At 38.1% G+C, this 18,717-nt stretch overlaps 1 protein-coding gene across 2 annotated transcripts in view; it reads right to left on the minus strand.

Annotated features, from left to right (window-relative positions):
• Positions 1–18,717, minus strand: part of TTLL11 (tubulin tyrosine ligase like 11) — a 255,439-nt gene that overhangs the window by 209,432 nt on the left and 27,290 nt on the right. For both annotated transcript variants that reach the window (XM_036750193.1, XM_036750194.1), the window contains exons 2-3: positions 12,473–12,569; positions 3,556–3,689 (exon numbers count right to left, since the gene is read on the minus strand). In XM_036750193.1, coding sequence (XP_036606088.1) covers positions 3,556–3,689; positions 12,473–12,569 — 231 coding nt within the window. The remainder of the gene's footprint in view (positions 1–3,555; positions 3,690–12,472; positions 12,570–18,717) is intronic.

Genomic DNA, 18,717 nt, shown 5'->3' on the forward strand with positions numbered 1-18,717 from the left:
GTACTCACTATATGCAAGGCCCTGAAGCAGATGTTGGGAATGAAAAACTAAAAGACCTTTGACCTCAAGGAATTTAACACAAATAACTAAGATGGATATAAAGAATGTAACAGAAACAAAGGAGTGGTCTAGGCAAAATGCTTGAGGAATCCCATCCACTGGAAGGGAGTTAAGTAATACTTCATGGAGAAAGTGGTACATGATATGAGCTATTAAAAAAAAGATTTCAACAAGTGGAGATGGAGAAGGGAAGGAAGGGAAAGGAGATCTATTCCAGGTATGAAGGTGGGAGAGGGGTAGATGAGATAGAGCAATAAGCAGTAGCATTCCAGTCTGGCTGGAGCACAAAGTGTTTAATGCTCTTCATGATAAGTTGTCATTTACTACTTCTAATATCATTGTTGTAGAAGAAAGAACGTTGGACTTAGGATCAAGAGAGACCTAAGTTTGTATCCTTTGCTGGATCTTCATCCAGGTTACATCTGCTAACCATGGGTATCTCCACAGCCCTATCATGGACCTTCTTCTCTCGTCCCTTTATATTACATCACTCGGTGGTCCCAACAGCTCCTACGGATTCGATTATCATCTCTTATGTAGTGAACTCTAAGATCAATTCATCTAGTCCTAACTTCTCTCCAGTCCCATATCTGCAACTGGCTATGAGACACCTTGAACTGGATGCCCCATAGACATCTTAAACTTGACATGTCTAAAACTGAACTGATCTTTCTCTGCAAACCCCTTACTCTCCTCTTAACGTTGTTATTACTGTTGAATGTATCACTATCCTGCCAGTCACTCAGGCTCAAAAGCAAGGTGTCATCCTCAACTCCTCAACTTACTTCTCCCATACCCAATTGTCAAGTCCTATCATTTTATAACATCATATATATGTATGTATATATATGACATATATACACATAGGTATCTATATTTATCTATCCCCTTTCTCCCCATACACACACACATCTATATTCATCTATCCCATTCTCTCCTCTGCCTAGTTGGTTTCCCTGCCTCAAATCTCTTTCTACTCTACTTCCATCCTCTACTCCACTGTCAGATTGATCTTTCTAAGTAATAGATCTGACCATGACACCATCCCCATTTCCATCCCCCTTTTTATCAACTCTAGTGGCTCCCTAATGCCTCCAGAATCAAAAAGCTCTTCACGACCCTGTCCCTTCCTACCTTTCCAGTACAACATCTGACTCCTTTCAGCCCCCACCCAGAGCAATCAGTGTTCCAGTGACATTGGCCTATTTGTTGTTCCTTACATAATAACCCACTCTCTCCTATCTCCAGGCACTTTTATTGACTGTCTCTCAGACCTAGAATTCTTTCCCTACCTATCTCCTCCTCCTGGCTTCCTCCAAGTCTCTGCTAAAATACTACCTTCTACAAGAAGCCTTTTCCAACATTCAGTTTTAGAGCATTGCCTCTAAGATTATCTCCAACTTACCCTGCATATATTTTTGCATATAGTTCCTTGTATGTTTTTTCTTCCATTAGACTCTAAGTTCCTTGGGAGCAAGGATTGGTTTTTGCCCTTTTTTGTGTCTCTAGCACTTAGCATAGTGTGCCTGGCACATAGTAGGTGCTTCATAAATGCTTGTTAACTTAATACTAGTTATGACATTAGCTTGATCTGTTGTGAAAATATGTAAAGGATACACAGCTAAAGCTGAGACTTTTCTACTGGCTCAACAGAAAAAAAAATGGTGCAGACAAGAATGTACTGACCCCTGATGCCATCAAGGCAATAAGTGGTACCAAAAGGCAAAGCAAGAAGGAGAAGAAAGTCGATTATTTCCACGTTAAAAGCCATAGAAACATTGGCACAGTGAAAAGCTTTCCTATGACAATTAACAAAAAACTGAAGGCCAACTTCAGTTTTCATGTTGGATAAGTATGGATTTGATCAAAATTTTTGAATAATTTAACATAGAAAGGCATATCAGCTATGCATACAAAAGACAGAGGAAAACAGAAAAACATATAATATATGGCAATATCTTAGAAACTAACCCATAAACTACATAAATCACAATTAAAAGACTAGTCAAAATAGCACAGATCCACAGAATTTTAGCAATACGTGAGACCTTAAAGTACAGAATGTTAGAATTTAGAATACCAAAGCTTGTGAGGTAGTTAGTTCAAGTATTATCCCCATTTTACAGATGAGAAAACTGATACATTTTGAACATAGACTATTAGGACATAGAATTCCAGAGCTAGGAGAAACCTCTAGACATTAAAACACAGAACACCGGGACATGTCGAAGCTATAAACAACTTTAGAATATAGAATTTTAAAACACAATCATAAAATGGCAAAATTGGAAGGGACCTTACAATATAGAATGCTAGAATACAGAATCATAGAACTTCAAAGATGGGAAGGACCTTTTAAGAAGCATTTACTTCAAATCTCTCATCTTATTAATGAAAGAATTAAGACCCAGGGAAGTTAAGCACCTTGTCCAAGATCCCACGGCCAGTTAATGGCCATGCCAGGAAGAAGCTCCAATTCTCCTACTCCTTGCGGTACAGCCTGCTATCTCCCACACTGAATAAATTCTATTTGGAATCACTTCCTGAAGTGTCTCCCTGCCTCACAGTGGGGTAATAGGGTTACAGCAGGAAGGGGTCATCGAGGTCATCTAATCTATTCTTCTATTTTACAGATGAGACTACTACTATACAGAGAAATTTAATGACTTGACCAAGGTTTATGACAGAGCTAGGATTTGAATGCAGGTCATTTGACTCCACTTTCCCTTTTCAACCCTGAGATTATATGTTTCCGTATAAAGCAGTGCAGTATAGTGAGCAGTGCAGCAGACATGGAAATTCATAGAACCTCTTTAGGAATCAGTTTTCCCCCTCTGTAAAATGGGGATACTATTTGAACTAAGTACCTCAGAAGATTATTGTGAGGAAAAGTTCTATGTAACCTACAAAGTCCTATAGAGGAGTGAGTAGTTTTTTTATAATGAAAATAACATAGACTGGAACTTATACAGCTCTTCAAAATCTGCAAAATGCTTTATACCCACTACTCACTTGAACCTCACAAGCAACTCTGTGGAATAGGTACTACCAATATCCCCAATCTTACATATGAAGAAACTGAATCTCAGAGATTCTAGAAGACTTGTCTATGTCACACAACTATTAAGCATCGGAGGTGAAATTTGAACCCTCATCTAATTAATTACAAGCTCAGTACTCATGTTCAAATTTGTGTGGTATTTACCTGTATTCATGCCTTAACCCCATTACTAGATTAGGAGTTTCTTGAGGGTAGGGGGTCAGGTCCTATTTATTCTTCTATCTCCCCCTAGTTGCTAGAACCATGCATTTCACATGCATACATAGTATGTACTAAATAAATGTTAATGGGATGAATTGTCTGTTTGCTGAATGAACATATGCAAAGATGGTTTTAGAGCACCATCTCATATTAATCATTGTGACCAAAACTGTCACAGACACAGATATAAATCATGAGTCTTAACTTTAGAATGTCCTCAGAATGGGATCTACCTGAGCAACAAAGAGTTGGAATTCATCGGGCAAAATCCATGAGCGAGGATAGAAGTTGTACTCCTCAGGAAAGAGATCTTGCATGATTCTCACAGCTCGGCTCAGAGTAATTTTCCGCACCATTTCTGTCATACCTGGTAGGAAGAGAAATGAAGAAAGAGAACACTGGAAAAGTAGCACTGTGGGGCATCTACAATATCACAGAATCTTAGGCCTGAGAACATAGAATATTAAAAAAATAAAATTATAATTTTCTATATATCTGTGTTCTGTGACTTACTACTCTGTAAAGTCCTCCACCCAACATATAACTTTTCAAGTAGAATTAAGAAAATAGTGGATTTGATAACAGCATTGCTTACAAAGGCCAAACAGATCATGAAAAAATAAAGAGAATAAAAGTATCTTTCTCACTCCATAAAAATAAATGGCTAATGTTAAAGAAAGAGTTGTACTTAGCTTTGTTACCAACCACTAGAACAAAAGGTTTCATTTTATTTAATTCAGCAAGCATTTATTAAGCACCTACACTGTGCCAGACACTAAATACCGGGGATACAAAGACGAAAATAAAACAGTCTCCCTCTCAAGAAGGTTAAATTCTACTGGAAATATGATGAATGTAAAAAATTTAATATAAAATATATACAAAGTAATTTTTGTAGGGAGCGTGCTAGTAACAAGCAGGCTCAGGAAGGGCCTCAAGTCAGATGTGGCACTTGAGTTTAACTCTGCAGTTGAACTAAGCTGCAAACAAAAGGAGGGAGTGTATTCCAGGCGAAGGCACAAAGACAGGAGATAGAACCTTGTGCAGAGTAAATGTAAAATAGGCTAGTTTGGAAGATAGAAAATGGCATACAATAAGCCTGGAAAGATAGGCTGCCACCAGGATATAAAGGGTTTGGAAAGCCAAATACAGGAGTCTAATATTTTATCCTAGAAACAAAATGAAAACCCTAGAGTTTCTTGAATGGCATGGTCAGACATGTGCTTTGAGAATATCAATTTGGCAGCTGCATGTAGAATGGATTGATGAGAAGAGAGATGTTCTCCTTGAGCTCCTAAAATCCATTCCTCCCTCCCCTAACATCTCTACCCATTGAAACCTTACCCATTCTTCAAAGTTTTCAAATACCATATCCTCCAAGAAATCTCTTCTGATTTCCCTCAGTTAAAAATGATATTTCCTTCTTTGGACCTCAAATAGCATTTTGTTTATATTGTTCCTGTGGATTTAGCATGTCCTGTTATTATATTTTGGAAGTCCATGTCTTATCTCCCTTAACAGACTATAGGCTAGGGCTTAAAGGATGGCTAGAACTGTAATTTATTCATCTTTGTGAACATCTCCTCCCATGCTTATGACAACGCTTTTCACATAGCTGACATTTAATAAAAAGTCATTGAACTGAACTGATTTGAGAGTAACTCGCACAATCTATCCATAGCACATAGACATTTAAGTAACTTTTGCATTTTTCACATTTCCTGAGTTAGTGCTAGAAGTACTAAATGGGAGAGGATATAGCAACACCAACCCATTCCAAATAATCCTATCTTGTACCTTGGACACAATATGGAAAAAAAAACTGTTGTGAACAAAATGTGTGACCAAAAAGAACCTTAAGGATTTTGAGAGTTAAGTACATATGACACTTGAATATATTTGCTCTAATAATTTTTTTAAAAATTAAACTTTAAATGCTTAAAAATTTAAAAATTGTTAAATTTCAAATGCTTCAAAAGCTTAGCAAGTCAGAATTATCCTAATTTCCAAACAAATGGAGTCTAAATTAATAAGGTTTGCCTAAACTTATTAGATATGGAAAAAACAGAGTGTTAAAATAACAGCCATAAGGACTAGACATGTGACTTCATTGTATATGGGATGCTCTAAAAGAGGAAAACTCCCTCTACCAAAGATTCTTTGCAACTTATTCTCTTAGAAAGTTACCAGAGAATTTAGATAGTAAACAACTTGCCCAGGCCCATATAGCTATTTTGTGTCAAAGGTGGGATTTGAACCCTGGTTTACCATTTTGATGTTAGTCTTCTAGCCATTGGACCAAGTTGCCTCTACAGAAAGAGCTTACATTTATATAACGCTCTAAGACGTACAGAGTGATTTATATCAATTATCTCATTGATCCCCACAACAACCCTGTGAGATAAGTATTGGAATATATTATTATTCTTATTTTACAAATGAAGATACTAAGCCTCAGAGAGATTAAATGACTACCCATCATTGCAAAACTACTAAGTGGGGGATGTTGTATTACAGCCCAAATCTCTCTCTCTGACTCCAAATCTGGCATTCTTTCCATTACAATATGTTACCATGTTGGAAATAAGAACAAAGACTTAGAATATAAATCAGAAATTTAGTGCTGGAAGTGACATCATAGATGTCACAGAGATCATTTATTCCAACCATTCCTTTTTATAGATGAGGAAACTAAGGTCCACAGAGTTGAAATTATTTGCCCAAAGTCACACAACAAGTTTCTAGGTCTTGGGAGCAAAAAGTGAATGAAGAGGATAAAGTTTTTAACACATGGAACTTCTTGACTCACACAGTATAATAAACCAAAGCAATAAATCTGAAGAGCAGAGCTTAGAGTTGTCAATACTTCAGTTCTTAGCTCTGGTTTAAAAGACTATCAGAAAGGATTAAGTAAGAAATCAAGCAGCTTAAAAAGATAGGGTGGCTATAATAAGCCGAAATCTAACATGAATTCTTCAATAATAGAGACAACTCACTTTGGCCACTACTCTGAGATTTTATAAGAGACTAGAGTCCAGTCTAATGGATAACTACTTCCTTTCCCCCAATTAAAACAGAAGTTTCAAGAAAACAGAAATCAACAGGCTTAGAAGCTAAATAGTAGGTACTGTTAAGAGTGAAAAAAGCAAAATCAAAGTTTTCTAGACCAGTTTAACCAGTTAAACCACTCTGCTTAATTTATGATTCCCAACTTGATGTTCTGTTAAAAATTTCAATTTGGTTAAAAGCAATACAACAGAGACCCAACATTGTACTATGGGTGGAAAAGATAAAGAATCAGAATGTTGGAGTTGGGAGGGATCTCAGCACATGATCCAACCTTTTCAATTTATAGAAGATAAAACTGAGACTCAGAGAGGCTGTGATCTTTCCAGTTGGAATAAAATCGAAATTCAACAAAAAAAATTATTAATGAAAATAACAAATAATAATTGATAGTATTTGTATAGTACTTTATGGTTTACAAAGCACTTTATAGACATTATCTCATTTGGTACTCACCATCCATAAGATATTATGCTCCTGTTTTACAGATGAGAGAAATGAGGCTCAAAAAGACTGAATGATTCTCCATGTTCATACAGCTAATAAATGTTGGAGGAAGAATTCAAACCCAGGTCCAGCACTCTTTCCATTAAGGTGGGGAACCTGTGACCTCGAGCCACAAGTGGCCCTCTAGGTCCTCAAGTACAGCCCTTTGACTGAATCCAAACTTCATAGAACAAATCCCCTTAATAAAAGAATTTGTTCTGTAAAACTTGGACTCAGTCAAAAGGCCACACCCAAGGCCTTGCAAGCAAATCTTCCTAGATACAAGCACTGCTGGGTACAAGGGAAAAGGAGAAAGATACATATAGGTTGCTCTCAAAGAGACTGTAATCTTATCAGGGGAAAGATATGTATACAAGTCATTATGATAAAAAGGAGAATGGGACCAAAAGCTGAAGTTTATATATCACTTTTAAGTTTGCAAAACACATTACATAAGTTATCTCACTTGGTCCTCACAATAAAAAGGTAGGTTAGTACTACATTTGATCATATGGAAAATTTGATTAAAATGGAAAATAAGTTAAAGGACTCAAAAGTTAAGTGACTTGCTCTTAGTCTCACAGCTAGTGGCAGTAAGGTAGAAAGACTTCAAGATTTGGAGTTTAGAGGTCCTAGGTTCAAATCCTCATAGTTACTACCCATATGACCTTAGAACAATCACAACCTTTCGAAGGCCCCATTTTCCTCATCTGTAAAATGACAAGCTTGGACTAGGTGATTTAGGGTCCCTTCTAACTCTAAATCTATGATCTGCCATTTAAAAAAACTCCCATTTTCTTCTATCCAATCCTAATCTTTCATCTTTCCATTTCTCCTTATGCCTTATTCCTGTTAAGCCTATTCCTTATCCATGACTTCCAATCTCTCTATTCCAACATACTGTCCCAAACCATTACCCCTGCTCCAGCTACACTTTCCTCTCTTCCCAAGCCCTCAAGTTCTTGTTGGGCCAGTTCAACACTACACCTCTTGAATCCTTTGTTCTCATCCTATCGCTTATCACACCTTGCCCCAATCCTGATTTACTTCTATGTGCTTCCTTCACTGCTAAACACAACTGGAGAAAATAACAGAACCATGCTGACAATCCACCAAAAATTTATGCTAGCTAATCTCAACTGGGCCCTCAATGCAACAGGGAAATTCTACTATTCTTCCTCTCTAAATAATTCCCTAGCCCACTCACCACAGCAGCTATTCCACATTTCTTCTCTTCTTAAGTCTCTCACACCTCTTATTCCTCTAGCCCCTTAGCTGGACCTTGCCTCCCCATGCTCTAGGCTGAGGACTTCACCTCATGCTTTACTGAAAAAAAAAAGAGCAGGCCAAATGAAAGTGCTCTTCTCCCCTCCTCATCTTCCTTCTTCTGATATCTCTCTCCTCACTATCTCCTCTATCATTCCAGTCTTAGAGAAGTACCCATCTTTTCACCAATCCCAACATCCCTATAAGTACCTTTGATGCCCATCTGCTCCTTTTTTCTAGCAGATTGCCTCCTCTTATCATCCTCTCTTCTCTGTGTCTCTGTCTCTCTCTCTGTCTCTCCCCTATCTGTCCCTATCTACTGGGCCCTTCTCTTCCTCCTACCAATACACTCAAATCTCCCCATCACTAAAAAAGCCTCATTAGATCCTACCATGTCCTCCCACTATTTTCTTATTTTGTCTCCTCCCCTTCTCAGCTGAAGTTGCAAAAAGGCCATCTAGAATTGGTTCCTCCAATTCCTTTCCCCTCACTCTCTTCTAAACCCTCTGCAATCTGGCTTCTGACCTCATTACTCAGCTGAAATTACTTTCTCCAAAGTTACCAGTGATCTTCTAATAGCCAAATCTAATGGTCTTTTCCCAATGGCCAAGCTTTTGGAGCTCTCTGCAGCATTTGACACTTTTGACAGTCTTCTCCCAAATCCTCTCTTCCTCTCTGGGTTTTCATCACTGTTCTGTCTTGGTTCTCTTCCCTGTCTGACTGCTACTTCTCAGCCTCCTATGATGGATCTTCAAGTCATTCCACCAACTGCAGGTGTCCCCCAAGGTTTTGTCCTAGACCATCATTTCCTTTCTCTTTATATTCTCTCGTTTGGTGAACTTACCAGTTCTCATAGGTTTAATTATCACCTCTGTGCAGATGGTCCAAGATTTTTTTTTTTTGTCTAGCTCTAATATGCCTTCTAAATTCCTGTTCCACATTACCAACCGCATTAAGGAACATTTCAAACTGGATAACCCATAGGCATAATTATTAAGCTCAGTATATCCAATAAAGAGATTATCTTTCTCCCAGAACTCACTCCTCTTCTAAATTTCCCTATCACTGTCAAGGGTACTACCAGGAATCCTTTCAGTCACCCAGGTTCACAACTTATTTTATCCTTGATTCCCCTTATTCTCACACACCATTTATCTAACCACTCCCAAATCTTGTAATTTCTTTCTCTAGAATAGGGATTCTTAACCTGGGATTTATAAGCCACCCCCATGTCATTGGTTTCCTTTGCAATTCTATATATTTTCTGCATTTAAAACGTTATTCTGAGAAGGGGACCACAGGCTTCACCAGATTGTCAAAGGGGATTCATGACACAAAAAAGGTTAAGGACCCTGCATTAGAATATCTCTTGCATCCATCTGCTTCTCTCCACTCATAGCCACCACCTTAGTTCAGGCCTTCATCAGCTGGACTGTTACAATAGCCTTCTAATTAGACTGCCTCCCTCAAGTGTCATCTCACTTCTAACCATCCTTTCCACAGCTGCTAAAGGGATCTTCCTAAAGCACAGGTCTGAACATGATACTCCCATGCTCAGTAAACTCAATGGCTCCCCATTATCTCAAGAATCAAATATAAATTCCTTAGTTTGGAATTTAAAGCTCTTCACAACCTGGCCCTTTCCTATCTTTCCAATCTTTTAACCTATTATTCCATTCCATGAACTCTACAATCCAATCATGCTGGACTACTTTGCTATTCCTAACATAGTATACTCTACCCTCCATCTCCCGACTCCATGTCTTTGTCCTGCCATTCCTGGTATGTGCTCCCTCCTACCCTCTACCTTATAAAATCCCTGATTGAGTTCAAGTATCACCTTCTCTAGACCATCTTTTCAGGACTGCCACCCACCCCTGCCCCCAGCAGTTAGTACCTTCCCGCTAAGGCTACCTTCCAATTACTCTGTAATTCTCTTAGAAGTATCAATTTATGTGTATGTATGTGCATATATGTTTATGTGTATGTGTATACATGTACCTGATATGTAACAGAGTGCCTAGTAGATATACTTAATAAATGCTTGTTGATTGATTGGTCCTTTGACCACAAATCAAACACGCTGTTCACCATGCCACGATAGCTCTTAATGAGTACAAAGAAGAGGTTCAGAGAATGTGCCATAAAGCATTTGAAGAGGGTGAAAAAGTATAGGATACATCAGGGAAGTTTTCATGGTAGAGGTGTCACCTGATCTGGGCCTCCAATGAAGGAGGGACATTATCAAACATGGTGAAGTATCATGTCATGGAAAGAGCAGAGGACCTGGGTTCTAATTCCAGCTCATACACTTACTAGCTATGTGAAAAAGGGTAAGTGGTTTAACCTTTTTGAGCTACAGTAACCATATTTGTAAAATGAGGATAATAATACTTGTAACTATCAGAGTAGTTGTTGGGAAAGCACTTAGTAAACTTTTAAAAAGTCTATATAAATTTGAGTTATTAGCAAAATAACAATGAGAAGGTTGAGGGTGGGAGTGGGGAAGAGCTCAATTTCCCACAGCTAAAATGTTTTTTAAAGTAGATCAGGATAACTTAATCCATAATAATAGTAGGCTGAACTAGAGCTCTCATAGTAGCATTGAGCCTAACCATTATTACAAAAGACCAAAAAACCATTAGAACATAACTAGTTGCGGGATAACTCCTGGATTTTCTAAAAGCAAAGTATATTTAAAGCAGATTCTTTTCAAAAAAAAAAAGTAGTTTTACTTTAGAATCCCCCATTAAGATATTATACTAGTTTTACATAAATAAATAGTCCATAGAAATTTCCAAACTATGATGTGATAACACAAATACACTGATTACCATATGCGGATACAACAACTCTGTTTATTCGATATACAACGTATTTACTCTTGCCTGGAATTTCCATTGGAAATAACTGTCAGTGATAGAAAATGTTTGGTGGATATGTTTTTAGAATATTTGGATATGTGGGTAATTCATAAAGTTTAATCAGAAAAATGTCTTAACTGGAAGCTACCTTGGAAAACAGAATGTTAGAGCTACCTCTTCAGCACTGGGATTTCATCAGCTTCAGTAACTGACATGAATTAGCTTCAGTAACAGCTGCATTATCTGAGAGGCTGAATTTAAGAGCCAGTTCTCATTACTGGCAGGAATTCATATGTTTTCTTAAACTTTACCCTTAAAAGTGCTACCTTCAGGTAAGAGTAAACAAAAATGTCATTAGATTTGTTCTGCACAGTACCAGGAGACAGACCAGGGAACAAGAAATGCTGGAGAAAGGCAGAGTTCAATAGCTAATGGAAAACTTCTCTAAAAGCTCTAAAAGTGGAATGGAATGTCTCAGGCCTAGTGTGTACCAGGCATTGTGCTAAGCACCATATCTATTGCCTCCCACGTCCCCCAAAAAGGAAACAAGTAGTTCCTGACCTAAAGGAGCTTCAATTCTAATAGAGGAGATAACACAAACATTCATGAACTCCCCTGGACTGTTTTGTTGTGGTTCAGTCATTTCAGTTGCATCCAACTCTTCGTAACCCCACTTGGGGTTTTCTTGGCAAAGATACTAGAGTGGTTTGCTATTTCCTTCTCCAGCTCATTTTACAGATGAGGAAACTGAGGCAAATAGGGTTAAGTGACTTGCCCAGGGTCACACAGCTAGTAAATGTCTGAAGCTAGATATGAACTCATCTTTCTGACTCCAGGCCTGGCACTCTAACCACTGTACCACCTAGTTGCCCATACCTACAATCTTAGACCTGAACTTCATTTTTTTCCTCTCTAAAATAAGCATAATTATAGTCCCACTACTAACCTCTCATAGGGACTGTTGTGATTAGAGGCCACATATTATTTCTATGATTCAAAAGGTAAAAATCATGCCCTTATAGAAGTGACATCAGGCTGGGACTGTTTGCCTTTCATAATCATAGTCTATGAAAGCCTTAGGGGTTTATAACTTGATTATATCACTGACTGCACTTATTTCCCAAGATAGCCTGATAGCAGCTTTAATATTCTACTTGCTAAGACTCCACCCAGCTTTAACTCTGGATGTTCTTTATTCTCAGGTCCCTTCACTTCTACATTCTTTAGTCTGCGTCCATAGTGAAATTAAACCAATACAGTTCATCTTTTTGTGTTTCTGAGCTTCTAGTCTATGACATCTTAAGTCTGCATCCTAATCATATTTAAGTTCATCTCTTTTCCAAGAAAGCCTGATAAAATTCAGCAATGAATTCTATTTGAGAATCTACAAGCTTGAGTTTTGAGGCCTGCTGTGTTTTTGTTGATATACCTAGGAAACCTCTTAAAGAATAACAGTGCCAATTGGTACCTGGGAACTTGTTCACTTGACCTGAGAGTATGTCACTATCGTGAAAGGAAACTCCATGCCAGTAGATATCACAGGGCAAGCGACGACCAAAAGGAAACTGGAAGAAATAGAAATAAGAAAAAAAATTAGGCTATTACTTTCATTCTGTTCCCATGAACTTTTAGTTACAATTAAAGGTTCAGGTAAATCTTGTAGTGGGAAATTTGAATAGAAATACACTTCCACCTAAGTTGATTGCTTTTGTCTTAAAGATCAAGAAGGTAACCTTTCAAATCCTGGAGATATTCTGTGTTCTATTACTTTTAATTTTTTCATCACATAAATTCTTTTTTCCAGATATACTGTCTCTCATGGAGAGTAGAGATCAATCCCACATTTCTTTGGTATTATACCATAGAAGGCATTGGACTAATACTTCTTGAATTCCATAACTAGTTAACTTTAAAACTTCAAGCAAGTTATTTTCCCTGTCTGACCTCAGTTTATAAAGGGATATAACTAGATGTTATCTAAGGTCCATTCCAACTCTTTTGTTCTAAGTTCTCTGTTCTAGCACTAAATGTTAGATCTTTTCTATTTATTTATTTCTATTTTATTTTCTATCTTTTTTTCTATTTATCTTTTCTATCATTCTATTTCCTATGTTCATACTGAAATTATACTAATATCATTTGTTCTTTTTATGTTTCTGAAATTCTATTCTACATAATCTTTACTGATTTTTATCTTTTAAGTTCAACATTATCCCAAGGTAGGCTGATAGCAGCTTCAACATTCTATTTTCTAAGATTACCTTCTAATTCTAACAATCTATGCTCTAAAATTCTGTCTTCAAAGATCCCTTACTGCTCTTGCATTCTATTTTCATACAAATTTGGAAAATAGAAAGTTAAAGCTAGGAGGAATATTTAGTTTACACCCTCATTTTATAGATCACAAGATAATAGATTTAGAGCTAGAAAGAATCTTAGAAGTTATCTAGTCCAATTCTTTCATTTTACAGATGAGAAAACTAAGGCCTATGGGGACTTTGAGTTCATCAAGTACATACAGCTATTAAGTAGAAGAACTAGGACTCAAAACTACATCTTCAAGCTCCCAGACTAATACTCTTTCTACTACTCAATGCTGCTTCTTCAAGCATCCCAAATTGAAAAGGAGATAAAACAGAATCACACCTTTTAAACAAATTATATTAATTTAAAAGGCATCACAAAACAAGACATATGTTATACATTTTATATGCATCAACAACTTGGCATTTATAATTTATAGCATTTTCAATCATTTTATTTTGCATCAAATGGACTATGTAGGTTATTAATTCAGAAGACACCATGAAAACAAGGAGAAGAAAACATATGTCATTTTCTTCCAGCTGTTAAATGCTACCATTTAGGAAAGGAAAACAAATAAACCAAAAAAAAAAAAAAACAATATTCAACCTGAATCGCTTATTAAGCCCTAAAGTTTACAAGGCACTGTGCTTAAAGCTAAAGCTACAAGGACATAAGATAATGAAGAACCATCCCTCAGGGAGTTTATCTGATAGGATGAAGGTTAGGAGGCACAAGCATACATAATATAATACAAGAGAGAATGTTCTCATCCAAATTCACCCCAGGCCTTCTCCCAAGTGCTACTCTAGCTCTTCTTGTCCATACCCTTGTACCCGCTGGACCCCATTCTATCCAAACATCTCTTAATCCCTCACCTTTTCCTCTCATCCTCCTTCATTTCTGGCACTTAGGGGCCTGTCTTCCACTAGAAGACACTATTTCCTTGGCCATCCTCTCCAATACTAGATACTTCCCATATGCCCCTGCTCTCCAAAATATTAGAACAGAAGTATGAACAGCCATAGCCTTCCTTGCTTTCAAACCCTCTCTCTTTTGCCATCACTCAGAAACCTCTCATTTAAGGTTGACTCTATTGACTTTTATCAGATTTGGGTAGCCATTATTTACTATCTCAAAGGTTCTGCAGCCTCTTTTCTTGGTTCTTCAGTACTTGAATCACAGTTGTTCTTTCTCATCCACTAATGGGACTTCAATATATATGATGATGTTTCCTCAAACACCCTGGCCTCAATTCCCCAACTTCTTCAACTCCTGTTACCTATAATTTCACTTCATCTTAGCCATGCATGTGAATATTCAAACTTTTGCTGTCATCATTACCCATAAATGTTCCACTTCCATTTCCAAGAACTCTGAAATCTCTCTATCCAACAAGGAATTCCTATCATTTCATCTCTCTTTGTATCTCATTCCTCACCATAACCTCCAGTTCCTCTTTTTATTAATTCTTTCCCAGGCCATCACCCCTACTCTAACTTCAATTTCCCTAATTCCTGGTCTTAACCCTATGCCTAAACAACTTTGTAGTATCCTCTTACTTTGAATCCTTTGGCCCTGGTTTTATCCTGACTCATGCCTTGCCAAACCCAAACCCTACATCACCCTTCCTACCCTCTACCTTCTCCACTCCTATGATATTGGAGGAAATTGGCAACCACTTTGACAAGGCCCACTACAACTATGTTCTCTATTTTCAACTGGGCATTCAATGCCCCAAGGCAATCCTCCCCTAAATTAACCATAACATATCTCCAACAGCAGTTATTCCAAACCCTCTTTCCTCAAGCCTCCCACTTTAAAGAGGACCTTGCTTCAAACTTTATTTAATAAACAGGAATAGTTCCTCATGAGCTCCTACTTCTCTCCTGCTCTACATCTCACAATCCTTTTCATTGATACTCCACAATTCTCTCTTCTATTATTCCAGTCTCAGATCAAGAGGTGACTCTTCTCCTCTCCAAAGCTGATCCTTCTATTTACACTCTTCCTACCAATCCCCTCCCAGCCCTTTGGGAGCTATCCCCTTCAATAATTCTTTTTGCCTTTTACCCTTTTTTCCCTTCCTCCCTCTAACTACCTAATAACTGGTTCCTTCCCTTCTCCTTGAAAATATGCCTGGTTTCTCCATTAAAACTAACAAACAAATAAAAAATCCTTTCAATTTGACACACACACCCCTCAAGTTATCATTTTATATCTCTTCCCATTTCACTAGTTGTGTTTGTCCTTCATTTTCGAAGAGGACCATGGCATCAGGAAAATGATGACATGATTTGCAGTTGACTTTGATTTAAGTGAGGGAAGGCTGTGCAAGGTCACCAGCATCACTTTCTCCCCCAGAGCCATCTGGATCCAGTGACCAAGTATTCATCAGGATGACTGGAGATGACCCATGTTGCAATGGGAGACCCTGGCTAGTGCTTTGACATCAGAAGAGAGAGATGCTTTCTAAATGGAGTTATCAAGGAAGACTTCATGAAGAAGGTGGTATTTGAGCTAGGCCTTTAAGATAGCCAGTACAGAGTCCTTTGCAACACACATAGTTAGTGGGTACGACCTGCATGAGGATCCAGCAAAGGAGACCGAGGAGCGGTCAGACAGGTAGGAGAAGAACAAAGAGAGAGTATTATTCTGAAAACCTAGAGACAAGAGAATATGAAGGAAAAGAAGGCAATCAACAGTGTCAAAAGCTATAAAGAGGTAAAAAAGGATGAGGATCCTAAAAAAGCCATTGGATTTGGCAATTAATTTGGCAATTGGTAACTTCAGTGAGAGCTCTTCAGGGGAATGAGGAGATTAGAAGCCAAATTATAGGGAATTAAGAAGAGGGTAAGAGAAAATGGAGGTACTTATTGGAGACAGCCTTCTCAAAGAGTTTAGCCACAGAAGGCAGAAGAAATATATGAGAATAGTTAGCTAGGATGGAAGGATCAAGTGATGGCTTTTTTAAGAATGGGGGAAACATATACATGATTTTAGACAGTAAGGAAGCAGCCAGGAGACAGGGAGAGATTAAAGACAGAGCAGGGATGATAGAGGAGGTGATCTGCTAGAGGAGACAGAATAAATGGGATCACTTGTACAGGTAGAGGGACTGGCCTTGTTAAGGAGAAGGGCCACCTCTCTTTATGGGAGACAAGGGTGAAAAAGAGGAGATAATGGCAGGGGAATCTGAGTGTTGTGAGATAAGGAAGAAGGGAGAAGAGGAAGCACTCACTGAATGGCCTTAATTTTTTCAGTAAAATATGAGGCAAGGTTCTCACCTGAGAGAACAAAAGAAGGGTAGCATTGGGTGGGGGGGGGCGGTGTTGAGGAGGGATAAAAAGGACTGGAAGAGCCACTGTGGTAAGTAGAGCAATAAGTTAATTAGGGAGGTATGGAAAGATTGCATAGCAGCAATGGTCTGTTAAGGTTATGTAACAAATTTATAGTGGACCCAGTTAGAAGGGTTGAATGATTTTGTTCATTTTCATTCAACAGCACACATGTACAAGTAAAGGCTGTATATGGTGGGTGTGATCCAAAGCTGAGGCTTGGCAGGGCACAATCAGTAATATGATAAAGGGGTATCAGTGAGGTTAAGTTTAGTGTAAGTAAGGTGGATTTTAGTGTGTGTAAAGTGGATTTTTGTTATTATTCCTCAGAGTTCAGTTTCCCAGGATCCATGGTCATAAACAATCTCAGTTTCCCAGGCTTATGGTTCAAAAAATCTCCACCATGCTTGTACAGAATTATATAATGATAAATAATATAAACATGTGTGCTTAAATTGTAAACACCCACTGCGAGTGTCCAATGATACAGGGGTGAGGTGATGTAAACTTGTGAGGTAATTGCTGGCAATATGCCTTCTTTGTCTGTTGCCCTATAAAACAGGTGGGCATTGGGCAGTGAGTTGAGGAACCTTTGGGTGTGTGCCTTGACAAGCACCCATCAAGGCTTGGGAGAACCCTTTAGGGTTGATGCTGTGATGTGTGGGATGCTGTGTGTGCCTCGATTGGCCTCCATCAAGGCTGGGGGGAATCTTGTGTTTGCAGCCCCAATTGAGGCCTGACTGGATTTAGGGGATGCACAAGTTGTGCCTGTCTTGATTGACTCATCGAGACGTCAGCCCCTGTGAGAAGGGTGATTGAGTTTATGGTGCTTCTGTTATCAGCAACACTGTGTTAGAGAAGACTAGACAAATAAAGCTTATTATTAACCCCTTTGAAGCTGTTTTCCTGTCTGACTACATCAAGAGTGAACCTGTTAGAGGCTGGAGTCTGAAACCTCCAATGCCTCCTGTGTGTTATCTGTCTAACAAGGGGTAAGGTGCTCAAGAGAAGAGGACAGTGTAATTTTGAACTGGTTCACCAAGGGGTCAAGAAACTAAAAGGAGACTGTAGCTAGTATAGGGGTGATAGTCTGGAAGGGAACTGAGGGACTGAGGATTTGGAGGTCACAGCATAGATGAAAAGCAGGGTTTGGGATTAGAAGGGAGAGAGAGAGGTGGAAAGTCATTAGACTGTGCTCAGATAAGGGAATTTCAGAGTCCATGAACATGAAGGTGGCATATTTGTGGGGGATGGCAAAATCAAGAGTATGACCATCTTTATGTATGGCTGAGGTGGGGTGGAGGAGTTGGTCTTGGGAAATGAGTAGGTTGAAGAGCTAGGAGTTTAGGGTGTTTGCAGCAGTGTCAATATGTATATTGAAGTCCCCCAGTATAAGGGCAGGATTTGGGAAGAAAAAAAAAGATTTGTGAGTTCACTTTCTTTATATATCTTGCTGTCCTTTTTTTTCTGCAACATGGCTAGTATAGAAATATGTTTTCATTACCTCACATGTAAAATTAACATCATATTGCTTCCCTTCTCAATAGGTGGAGGAAGGGAGGGAATGAATTTGAAACTAAATTTTTTTTTTCTAAAGAATGTCCAAAATGGAGAAGAAAGGAGAATGAAGTTCAGAATTCAGACAGGAACAGTTTTGTTACTATGATGTTAAATTTAATATGCATTTTAAAACTATGTATAAGTTCACAGTTTCATATGCAATTTTTGTGTTCTTTATATATCAAAATGTGCATGTTTGTTAAAGTTTATTAAATTCATAATAAAAATTTTAAGTAAAAAGATTTCAGAACTCCTCACCATTATGAGGTATCAGAAAAGTTATGGGAAAATCTGCCTCTTTGAGTGCTCATGGGAAAATACTAGACTTGGAATTGAGACCTAGGTTCCAGTTCTGAGTCTGGATGTAACATATTCTAGTAGCTAGAGTAAGTCATTTTTCCTCTCAAATGCAGTTTCCTCATTTTTAAATTAGAAGATAGAACTAGATTACCTACCTCAAGCTTTTCTTCCAGATCTAATATTTTGTGAAAAGGAAACTCCAAGACAAAGA

This window comes from Trichosurus vulpecula, chromosome 3 (genome assembly GCF_011100635.1).
Source record: "Trichosurus vulpecula isolate mTriVul1 chromosome 3, mTriVul1.pri, whole genome shotgun sequence".
In the NCBI taxonomy this organism is placed as follows: Eukaryota; Metazoa; Chordata; class Mammalia; order Diprotodontia; family Phalangeridae; genus Trichosurus; species Trichosurus vulpecula.